Raw genomic sequence first — 12,565 nt, forward strand, 5'->3', positions numbered from 1 at the left:
CTGGGATATGCCCGCTTGACAACGGGAGAGATAGAACCAGAGACATATAAAGAGACCTTCTCTTTTGAAAAAGCCAAACGACTTCCAAACTTTGGATTTAAGTTTCGCCGGCGCGTTGAATATAGGTTCGGAGTTGTCAGAAATCTTTTCTGAGGAAGACTAGCATCTCATTCCTTCAGGCACGTCCAGGGCACGTTTCGTTGGAATGGATAGAAGAACGTGATAGGCTATGCCATCTTTGACCAATGAGAGGCTGTCATTGTTCTCAAATCAAAATTGGGATGCACACAGCCACGCACCAGGCCAGGAAATCGAGTATTTCATAAGAGACGGTCAAGTCAGAAACGTTTGCGAATGTGAACCGATTTGTTTCTTTTAAATCGAAACAATAACCGATTCATGTCATGAAAAATTCGAAACGAGGCTTGATGCATCGATGTAGTCGTCTTTTACAGGTTAAAAACGAATATCGATATGTATCGGTTATTTTTTACACCCCTAGTGGAAACGTCTTTATTTGTTTTCATTTCATTTTTACATGCTTTAAATCTATTTATTTGAGGATTTGAGTTATGTTCTTAGATGTGCTTCCCTTCGAGGTTGTTTCCCCTTCGTTTTGATTGTAAAACTAGATAAAACACCAAAATATTAATTTGGTGTAAATAAATATGCAGGGTGCTGGTAGTGATATAGGCTATAGGCATATGTCAGTGTGATGGTGTATCATGATACCTTTGACCTCTAAATTTCAGGTCCACCATGAATCACCAAGCTATTTTTAGAGCGAAATAAGTTGATCAGTTGATGGGACTGTTCCCTAACACACTTCATCTGTAGGCATAGGCTATCCATATACAGTTATGCTAATCATTGTACACTCTATGACAAATAATATGAAATATGATTTTTTTTTATTATTATTTGTTTAATCAATTTTAAAAAGTCAATGCTGAGTGTAGGCCTATATTGTATCTTGCAGCATCATAGCCTATAGGCTACCAAATGTTTTATGGTAAAATATGAATTGTGTACACTATAGTCGGGTCGTAAGGATAGGAAAATCGAGAGAGAAAAAATGAACAATGTTGCATTGCAACCATAGACGGTAAAAGCAAACACTGCAGTTGTCTACCACCTGAACAGCTGATACACGGCTCTGCACGTACACCAGGGCTCTTCAATTAGCGGCCCGCGGGCCGGATCCGGCCCCCGAGATACTTTGTAGTGGCCCTTGAAGTGTTGGCTGATGTTATATATGAGCAAATCCTTATGATCGGTAGAGACGTAAATAGCTGGTGGAAAACACGATAATGGAGGTGCAGTGATAGGCTACACTGCGAATAGCGCCTATAAATAATATTCTGTGTGGTGCGTTGCCGTTGTAGGCTACTTTGTTACTGGATATTATACAAAGAGGTGCCTTGCTTCGTTTTTACGCAGCGTCACCAACATGTTGACGTGCGCCAAATCCAAGCTGTTTTCCTCAAAGCATGAAGCATTTTTGGTGCATGAAATCTCACCGGTAGTGTGCCTCTCCAGTCCAATCAGATCCTCGCGAAAACATTCGCCACTCGTAATGTAGCTATTGGAGCAAATAGGAGTCGGTTTAAAAGTTTAACTTTGGTGGCATCAGTTCTGTTGCATGCTCTCACTCGCTCTGAAGTCCTGCAGCCACTGCACCTCAGCCAACTGCACGTATAACGTTTTGACCGAGTTGAACATAAGTTCCATCTTAGCTTAGTTTCAACGTAAATTGCCACTACGTTGGAGTATTATAAGCTACTAACATTTTAACGGGTTGCACCACGCAAATAGTTTCAATGTGAAACTAATACACATCCATCGCCTTGATGTCAAGTCCACTGTAAGTAACATTGATTTGTGAACACGTTCATCCAATGTAAATGGTGGGAACGTTAAATGTATGTTGAGATGAGTTACATATGCGACCGATTACGCACATTTAATTCATTTAAACACTGTTTGAAACCTGTTTGTGCCCATTGGAAATTGTATGGACCTAGCCGTTACTGCGCAAAGCTCAGATTCCATTGCTGTTAATGTTATCACAGATTTCATTTTAGCCATAGCAATGCAGATCCAGTGTCACCTTCCCAATGCCTACCACTGTGGTAGTCTGGGCCTGTGGCAGAAATATTCCCAAAACACAAATACAACAAAATAACCACAAAATAATTATGCTTTTACAAAATGCAACATATTAGCAATATAGATCCAGTGTCACCTTCCCAATGTTGGCCTACCACTGTGGTAGTCTGGGCCTGTGGCAGAAATGTTCCCAAAACACAAATAACCACCAAAAAACGATATTATCAGAGAATGTCTAATAAGGGACAGGCTCTGATATTATGCATTTACAAAATGCAACATTTGAACACCCATATTGGTGCTGTTGTAGTTTATTGTATCTACATTTGTACGTAATTACTCATATTTCAAGCGGTATTTCTCCGGCCCCTCAGTTGTGATACTTTTCATGAACTGGCCCCTATTACAAACTAGTTGAATAGCCCTGACGTACACTGTAGCAGAGCGGTAGATATACACTGTAGGAATTGTAGCAGAGCGGTGGATACACTGTAGGAATGGAAAACCCCGCCCCTTGTAAAACAGACTGAACAAGCTGATACCAGAGAGTGGCTACCAGGTCAGGAAGAGCAATCAGCAAATAGTTCGTCATTTACAACGGACGAGACGAGCAAAGTACCACAGGAAGCATGGAGGTAATACACCCACCTGTCTCCTTACATCGATCAGAGTAATTGTGCAGATGCCTGTGAAATGTCATAATTACTTGGGACAAATTGAAAGAACTTTGATCATGCATACTGCTAAAATGTTTTCTTCCGCTCATACCGACAGATAGATACAGACGGTTAGAAGGTTGCCGCCCCCTCTGTGGGGGAAAACATGCTAACATCACACATGAAAGTCAATGGGCTAACTCGCTAGCAGAAAACAAATGTTTTCCCCCACGGGGGGTGTTTCAGCCATGGTTAACACGGTAACTGGGGGCGGTAACCACGGCTATGACGAGATGCCGTCTGTATGTATGGCATCCCATGTATATCCCATCTAAATTATCAGATTATGTTCACACGAACAAGCTGTAGTTGTTCGCACAAGACATATCTGTCGTGCATGAGTAGGCTATCCTATCGTACTTGTGGACATGCAGTTGAAAAAATACTGTTTTGCGTAAATCATGATGTAGCCTAGGCTGCACCGCTTATACCCATAAGCGTGCTTCAGATAGCCTACCAAAGTCCTCTGATAGGTGACAGAGATGTTATGGTCTAAACTGAACTGGGGGTTAAAGTCTACAGTTAGCCTACTTTATGCATCTCTTTTATGTGTTCTCAAAATCAACCACTCCATCTTTGACAAAAAATATAGGATAGGATATGCCTCTAATCATGCCTCTGGCATTCGATAAACTGTATTTGCTTAGATTATTGTGACTTTCTTTCATCTTTGGATCCATTATTCTGCATGATCCTAGGAGACTAGGCCTACACAATATTGTTGTTTGTAGCCTACATTTGAGCAAGCATGTGGACACATGTTCCACAGTGTTGGATAGCGTCCTGCCGTCCTCCCACCTGGATGCAGATTTGTTGGGTGGGGCCCCAAAGTTAAGAGATCATACCTTTTTGTCAGCATATCCGACTCCCTGTAACTCTCAATTCTGAGGTTGCATCATTTCTGTTTTCAAAGTGTCTTGTGTATAGGCCTACTAAAGACACACCAGAGATTGTCATATAACCTTACTGTAACAGCCCACATGCAGTTTTAGGTCCATATCTTCTGTGAACCACTGCTAATCAGCATCATCGTTTCATAAATATAATTGTAGTAGTTGTAGAGACCCTTTGTTCTATCACATGACACCAACAGAAACACATAGCTGCAGATTTGAGATGAAGGGTTTGCAATTGCTCATTGCTGTACAGCCACTATTGCATTGCCTTGCCTTGCCACCATAGCCTAGCTTTGGATGTGGTTTGCTTGGAAAATTCCTGGGTAATCTGAACAAACTATATGCTGATAAGATGAATAAGTTCGATGTGTCAGGTTTCCACCAGTGGTGGTCACTTAAAATGGCCACCAAAAGAGAATGAGAATGAAGTATCCCTCTGTCTGCGTGCTGTGTTGACAGTGGGATGTTCAACAGTGTTGTTCCGTGGGCATTCCCCTCTGTCTGCTCAGGTACAAAAGAAGCTGCTGAATTCAGTGGATAGGTGTGTGGACGAGGCTCTGTGTGGCATCGTGCGCAGCAGTGGCTCTCTCGCCTTGCTCCGTGGACACCGGGTGGTGTTGCGCTCTGACTTGCACAACCTGAAAGGGAAGGTGGCCCTGCTGTCAGGGGGAGGATCAGGCCACGAGCCCGCACATGCAGGTAACACGGTCACGACCCATGTGCGGTATTCAGGAAGGATCCAGAACCATTAACTTTTTTTCTGTTTTACTATTATGTTCATTTTAGCTTTATGCTAGAATTGCTTCAGTTCAATGTACCTCCCCCTCATCAACCCTCTCTTAATATCAATAGAAAGCAGGATTTTAGAGAGGGCGGGGATTGTCAAAGGAGAAACTATTGCATTTACATAATTTAGACCTTTTACTTAGTAATCAGTTGAAGCACTTTTGACTATTCCATAAATGTCCAAAGTAACATTAGATTTTTAGGTGAGGGTGCTAGTTGTTTTATTTTTATTTTTAATGTTTGAGAGATGATACATTCATAACCTAGTTATAAATTACTGAATTTCTCTAATTAATAGAAATGCACTGAATTTATATCACATTCATATCAAGTCATTTAACATCCTCTGAAATGTATAGTCATGATGTTATAGCTAATAGCAATAAATAAGTCATACATCTACTTATTAAATTCTTCACTACATATTTAACAAGTATCTCTATGTATGTGACAAATAAAATTCTCGAAACTTAAGAAGATGTCACTGTTGTCTGTTTAAGGTTACATCGGCGTTGGCATGCTCTCGGGGGCGGTTGCCGGGGGAGTGTTTGCCTCGCCCCCTCCTGCCAGCATCCTGGCGGCCATCTTGACTCTGTTGCAGGGTGGTGCTGCCGCGGTGCTGCTGGTGGTGAAGAACTACACCGGCGACCGGCTCAACTTTGGCCTGGCCGCCGAGCAGGCGCGGGCTCAGGGCGTTTCGGTCGACATGGTGATCGTGGCAGACGACTGTGCTTTCAATCAGCCTGCCAAGGCCGGCAGGAGAGGCTTATGTGGTACAGTGTTCGTTCACAAGGTGACTTTCATCTCATTACACGAGGCCTTTGTGATCACACAGCCCCTTACCTCTTGTTTGTGATGAACTGAAAATAACGCACACAGTTCATTTCCTCCATCTCATATCCTCTCTCAGCTGGCTGGGGCAATGGCAGAAGAAGGCTTGCCATTGCACACCATTGTTTCCAGGGTGAACGAGGCAACGAAAGTCATCGGTATGTGTGATAATGACTGAGCAGAATAAGCAAACAAATTTTGTCTCATTTATGATTTTTATATTCATATTATCCTCCTTGACTGTGCCACTTGTTATTGGTGAGCATGCGTGAGCTTCCCCAATCACGGCACAACTAAGAGAGAGACATTCCAAAGAGACATTTGGAATATTGAACTAAATCGATTCATTGACATTTAAGAATCACAATGGCAAATCACAATGTCTGTCAGACAAAATCGCAATTTGATATTTTCCCCAAATCGTGCAGCCCTAGTCTGTCCACAGAAATAGAAATCAGTACAAAAGGAGGATAAACTACATTAGGGGACATGATGAATACACTGTAATCTTGAAAACCGTAAAAGGCCAATTCATGAGGAGTTATTTCTGTTCCTGGACCGCAGGTACCCTTGGTGTGAGTCTCTCTCCTTGTAGCGTTCCAGGGTGCCTCCCCTCCTTTCAGCTCCCGCCCGGAGAGATGGAGCTGGGATTAGGTGAGCACAACCTAAAGCACTTTGGGTTGCACTCAGTGCACGTGAAATGCGGTATATAAATAAACATTACCTACCTACCTACCTACCTACCTACAGCCTCAAGCCATCTATCTGCTGAAACAGGATTCGTAGTTCTAAAATGAGTAATTGTCTTGATGTTGTTCAAACAAATGACACATTAGCCATTTTAAAACAGTAGTGGTCATGTTCATTGTATAGAATTTATATGAAATAAATCATGTGCGGCAGTAAATGTGTTGCAGTTATACATATAGTTGTTGAAAATAACTAATGCTTTTTACAGGAATCCATGGTGAACCTGGAATAAAGAGGTCCAAGGTACCCATCACGATTTGATTCCCTCTTGCATCCAAGCCAGTAGTAACATTTAGCACTTTATATGACTTTTATACTCATTCTTGCTTTCTTTGGTTATTTGTGTAATGTTTTTTTAAATGAGAATTTGGGGGTTTTAGCAGTTAGGCACTTTAAAGACAAGCGTGGGCCACCAACTGGCTAGTAGTAAGGAATGGATGAATGAGGTAAACCATAAATTTTGTGCTCATTTCTTACTTGCAATAACTTGGATTGACCCATAGGTGGCTCCAGCAGATGAGGTGGTGAAGACCATGATAGACCACATGACTGATCCTAGCAGCCAGACCCATTTGGCAATGAAATCAGGTACACTGGAGGTGGTGACAGTCTTATTTTAGGATGAGTTAACTTGGGAGGAGATGTGACGATGTGTACTTGATTGTTTGTTTGTTTTCATGTTTTCATGTTTTACCCAGGTGACAGCGTGGTGCTATGTGTGAATAATCTCGGCGCTATGTCTAGCCTGGAGATGGCAGTGGTCACGAGGGCTGCCATCAGTTGCCTTGGTAAGATTGACATCAACACATACATCAAGTCCGGAAAAAAATCTGATGCAATATTTTTCTTGCAATATTTCTACAAATGAAATATTCTGGAGAAAAACAGCGGTCAAACAACAAAATAATGGCAACTGATGATATTGGTGTAGAGGTGTATTGGTGTAGAGGTTATTGTTTATAGAAAGCACTTTAGCACTTTAGTATCATTTATTAATCAATTAGTTGGTAATGTTGGCAGATGGTCACTTTATTGGTGATCGTTTTTCTGGTTACAGAGGATCGTGGCATCATTGTTGCCAGGGTGATGTCAGGCCTGTATATGACCTCACTGGAAATGGCAGGCATGTCACTGTCCATCATGAAGTCAGACCAGGAGATCCTGAGGCTTTTTGGTAAGTTCACCCTGATTATTTCTTAGATGAGCATAGCTGCAAGGCCTATAGTGGTGCATCAGCATCGCGATATTTCATGGTAAGAAAATTGATGATTAAAAAGCATGTAAATGTCATGCCAACTTCAATGTTGAATGAAGATGTTTCACAATAAACATATTTGAAACGAAGATGGATGGATGATTATCGTAATATTTGCATAATTCCAGTGTTGAATAAAATGAAACCAAGCAGACACATTAAAAGTAGCCAAAGGAGAAAACACCTCAAGCATGTTCTCACATCTCCTACAAATGGCAACAGTGTTTCAATCAATAACCATTCTTACATAATGTATACAACAACTACCGTAAAACTTTGAATAAAAGCTGTGTCCCAAATAGATGCCAGTCTCTTCGACACGTCTGGTGTGGTTACAGGTTTGGATGAATAAAGGCCAGTCTCAAATAGCATGGTTGTGAAATACCCTGAAATCATAGTACTTTCTGAGATGGTTATCCTAGCATGAGTCATTGCAGAGTGGTTACAATGAGCTTGGTCTGTGAAGATTCTTATTTTTCTTTATGGATTTTATGACTTAGGGCCCAGAGCTTATTGCAAACGTTAAAAATGCTTATCATTCAGTTATTTCTCTGAAACAGTACATAGTGTACAGTATTTGTTAACTGTATGTGTGTATGTGGTGTATGCTTTCACACAGACACTCTTTCCTGCCGTCTCCTTGTGAGTCTCTCCCTCCCACACTTTAAGAAGCTGTTTTATCTCCACCCTTGTTCCTCTTAGACGCTAAAACCACAGCACCAGCCTGGCCCAACCTCAGCTGTGAACTTGTGAGCGGGCGGAAGTGGAGCATTGAGCCCCCACATCAGACTGCATCCCATGAGGTCACACACAGTCCGGGTACGGAAACACAACGGAATCCCTCACCATACACTGCTCTTCCATCTATCACCTGCTCTATATATGATCGTTACCACCACAACAGGAATTGAGGTTCTTACACCATCCAGTTCAAAAACCTGATCGTGTTTACTCTTCCACGTTTTACTTTGTTTCAGTTACGTATAAGGCTAACGCTTTAGAATGTGCTTTAACAAGCCATTTACAAAGTATTACTAAATGGCTAGTTAGCTACTTAAAGGGACATTTCACCGATTAGCATTAAGCTGTATCATATTAATGCTAATCATTGAAGTGTCCCTTTAACTATCATTAGATAACAGGAGTAGATTACTTAAAATTAGTTTATGAGTCATTTTGAAGATTTTGTAAATGCTTATGGAAGCATTTACAAGCTATTGCTATATAAAGCATTACCTAAGCGTTACCCAAACCGCCCACAACATTTGCTCTACTGTTTTCAGTTCTTCAATACTCACTTACTCATGCAAGTATGAAGACTTCCTGTGTGAAAAGCTGTTTGTCAGTTTGTCACTTTACTGTATGTCTGCACCATATAATTATGATCAGTTCTGTGTTAGTGTGTGTCACTGTTAACAGTAATTGACGTCATTTGCATGGTGAAAAGAGCCGAAGGGTGTACTGTGCCAGTGTTGGCGTTGAGTGTGTGTGTGTGTGTGTGTGTGTGTGTGTGTGTGTGTGTGTGTGTCTCTGTGTGTGTGTCTGTGTGTGTGTGTGTGTGTGTGTGTGTGTGTGTGTGTGTGTGATGGTGGCCCTCGATAGGCCCTCTGAGTGGCGTGATGCAGAAGGCTCTGGAGGCCGTGTGTGAGGCGCTGCTGTCGCGTCAGGAGGAGCTCAACATGCTGGACCGCGCCGCTGGGGACGGAGACTGTGGAAATACCCATGCCTGTGCAGCTAAGGGTGTGGCACACACACACACACACACACACACACACACACACGTACACACGTACACATCACACCCACACGTACACATCACACCCACACGTGCCCATCACACACGTACACATCACCCACACACATGCACACGCATACACACAGGCATTACATGCAAACACATACACATATGCACGCATGCACACACACACACACACACATATTCATGCACTATACTGTAGACCACATCCCTCTCCATCACCACCCAGAAACACACACTTACAAATGCACATATGCAGTTCAAACCACATACCCGTGAATCACTGACAGATGAAACCATGAACTTCACTCCACTAACAATGTTAGATTGGGGCTAAAGGAGACACTGCATCTAGCAGATACACTTCATGTTTCCCCATACACTTCTTGAATTTCCCCTTGGGGATCAATAAAGTATCTATCTATCTATCTATCTATCTATCTATCTATCTCATATGGTAGAAACTAGAAAGGGATCTGAAGACTTAAACATATAAGAGTTTTGATTAAAGTAGGGCATTCCACGCATCATCATTAGGAGACTGTGCAGTCACACGCTTTTCAGTAGGACAAGAGATCTTAAAGCAACACTAAAGCACTTCTCCTCTGTCGCACACACACTATTTGTTTATCCAGCTAATAGTGATGTCCACAGACAATTTAGAGTATGTTGCATGATTTATGAAAGTATGATGTATTGCGACATTGAAGCAAGTCAAATTTGTAGTTTCTTATGTCTCATTTCATCGAACTACAGGTATGCTACCCGATCTGGTAAAGTTACATAGCGCGGTTATAGCCGATAGAGGGCCGCGAAGTGAATGCAGAAGTGCCTTTCACCCTGTCACGAGTTGATGAACCGCTGAAATGATTTTGGAAACATTATTTTAAGTTACGAAAAACTCTTTAGTGTTGCTTTAAGATGAAGAGAGGGAGATAGAGCGCGCTTGCAGTCTTGCAGTCTTGCAGTCCTGCAGTCTTGCAGTCCTCGACTCTGAGGAAGACACAGTAGTGTCGAAACATCAGTGAAACGTTTGCACTGCAATAAAAGACTGCAAGCGATCAGGGTGCTCCAGCTCCCTCTCTTCGTCATGGAAAGAGTTTGATTTGCCCAGAAGGGGTAACTGCTCTGAAAAGTGTCCAGCTCTCTCATCACTGTGTGTGGTAATTTTTTTGTGCTTCTTCTTGCTCACAGCCATGCAGGAGTGGCTCCAAGGCCACACGGTTCCTGGTTGTCCCGGGCAAATGCTTGCCGTTCTGGCCAGCTTGGTACAGGAGAGGATGGGTGGATCATCTGGAGCGGTGTGTGCTGTTTCTGATTGCTCAGTTCTATTAAGGCGGAGAAAATTGGCAAACTGTATTAGCAGGAGATGTGTGTACCCCTTCTTTTTTCCCAGTTAGAACTAGAAAAGCACTCAGAGATAGCGCGAACCTCCGCCAAGCGAACACATAACCGCCTCCTGCATCCAGACGGTGATACGGATCACTCCCAAAATGTAATTGTTTCATCCTTGGGACCTTCCCTGAAAATTTCATCGAAATCCATCCATAACTTTTTGAGTTATCTTGCGAACAAACATACAAACAAACCCAGATGAAAACATAATCTCCTTGGCGGAGGTAATTATTATGTGTTCTAAAATGACAAGGCATTTGTGTAGTGCACTTCCTAAACAAGGCAAGTCAATGTGCTGAACATCCTCAGAGAACAGAGAACAGCAGATAGTGCTGAGCAGAAGCATGAGGGGACAAATAGAAAACAAATAGCGGAACAAACAGGGAGACCGTTTCCTGTAAAAACCTCTGCAGCGAGTGCATGCTTACTGTTTGTTTTTGTTTTTGTTTTTGTTGTGTAGTTGTACAGCCTCTTTCTGGCCGCCGCAGCTCTGCCACTGATGGGACAGAGCGATGCTGCATCTTGGGCCAAAGCAATGCATTCTGGGACGGAGGCCATGAAGAGGTACATTGGGGATGTTTTTGCGCACAAACCCTTTAATTAGTGTGACTGCTCAAGCTCTGCATCAGTGCATGCTTTTGCTCCTTTAATCTGATCCAGTTACTGTTGGTGACCCTGTTGATCTACTACACTTTGCATGTCTTTGCATTACTCTGCAAGTTCTACAGAGTTTGTTGTCGAAAGGTCACTGAGTTTAATAATCAACATGACCTTCCTAGCTTGATACTGTCGAACAAGGTCCTGTTTGATTCTTTCTGTCATATCTAAAATGGCGGAGGGCTGAATCGTGTTATTTCATCCCTGTTGTGGTCCCGCAGGTATGGAGGTGCAGAGCCTGGTGACAGGACTATGGTAAGACCGAGCTGAATCCTTTGTGGTTAATGTTGTACTGCTAATGAACTGCATGATATGTTAACCTGACTCCTCCACTCTCCACCAACACCACTCCTTCAGCTGGATGCCCTTTGCCCTGCCGTGGAGGAATTGCAGAAGTTGTCATCATCCCCTCCTACTGGCGTGATGGCAGTATTACAGGCAGCCGTCGAGGTACAGTACAACAACCATTGAAATATCAGAAAATTAGTAAGAAATAAATTAACAAACAAATACTATACATATTACTTTGGTGCACTTTAAAATAAATAACTGCACGTGTTTTGATTGACAGAGAGCTAAGGCAGGAGCAGACTCGACAAAGAGCCTCTCTGCCAAGGCAGGGCGAGCCAGCTACATCGCCGCGGAACACCTGACTCAGCCTGACCCTGGTGCCGTAGCGGTGGCGGCCATTCTGAACGCGGTGTATGAGGCTCTGTGTGGTGAATACCCATAAATAGATACAGTAAATGGCAGCAACCACTTGAGATCCACTGAGCGTAGAAGTGACCATAGCTCAACTGTCACTACAAAATCAAGAAACTAGACCAGATGAATTAGACAACACAGACAAACTAATTAGTCAGTTATTAATGGTTTTCTTATCTCTCAGTAGCTGAGGATTGTGGGATGCCTGAATGGATTATGTATTGATAATGTGAGGCTGCTACTTCTCTACCTGGACCATAACTAAAATGAAATCGAGTTTTACTTTCTCTGTTTCTTCATTCCGTTAATCTGCAAAGTTTGCTGTAATTTTGCTAAGCGTAAGAATATGTAATGTACTACAATATTTTTGCTCTGATGGTATTAGACTGGTTAAAGAACCAGTACAATCTTGCACTTTAATATTAGTAGAATTGTCTTTTTTGAAACTAATTAATAAAGTATTTTATGAATTTTTCGATTTAACATGCATTCTGTGATTCCTTAGCAGGCGGCCTTTTGGTCAAAAATTAATTCGATGATTTATCAAATCAAATAAAGTACGTTTATTTGTCATTTCAACCATATACGTACACCATACACAGTAAAAAATAAAAAAAATTCACCAAGACCATGGTGCTACATAGAGTACACAGTGCTGATAGGACAACACATCAAGTGCACACACAATACATTTATAAATGTAAAAGTG

The 12,565-nt window shown here is 42.1% G+C and overlaps 1 protein-coding gene across 1 annotated transcript; it reads left to right on the plus strand.

The window, feature by feature from the left end:
• Nucleotides 1–2,640: 2,640 nt before the first annotated feature.
• On the plus strand, nt 2,641–12,339 carry tkfc (triokinase/FMN cyclase). The gene is made up of 16 exons (XM_062515894.1): nt 2,641–2,744; nt 4,231–4,420; nt 5,008–5,300; nt 5,418–5,496; nt 5,903–5,992; nt 6,297–6,331; nt 6,592–6,676; nt 6,787–6,876; nt 7,146–7,262; nt 8,046–8,162; nt 8,946–9,083; nt 10,294–10,400; nt 10,955–11,058; nt 11,373–11,406; nt 11,509–11,601; nt 11,723–12,339. Exons 1-16 carry the CDS (start codon nt 2,739–2,741, stop codon nt 11,882–11,884), a joined length of 1,740 nt encoding a protein of 579 aa, XP_062371878.1. The 5' UTR covers nt 2,641–2,738; the 3' UTR covers nt 11,885–12,339.
• The last annotated feature ends 226 nt before the right edge of the window (nt 12,340–12,565 follow it).

The sequence above is a fragment of the Sardina pilchardus genome, chromosome 16, assembly GCF_963854185.1.
Source record: "Sardina pilchardus chromosome 16, fSarPil1.1, whole genome shotgun sequence".
NCBI lineage: Eukaryota > Metazoa > Chordata > Actinopteri > Clupeiformes > Clupeidae > Sardina > Sardina pilchardus.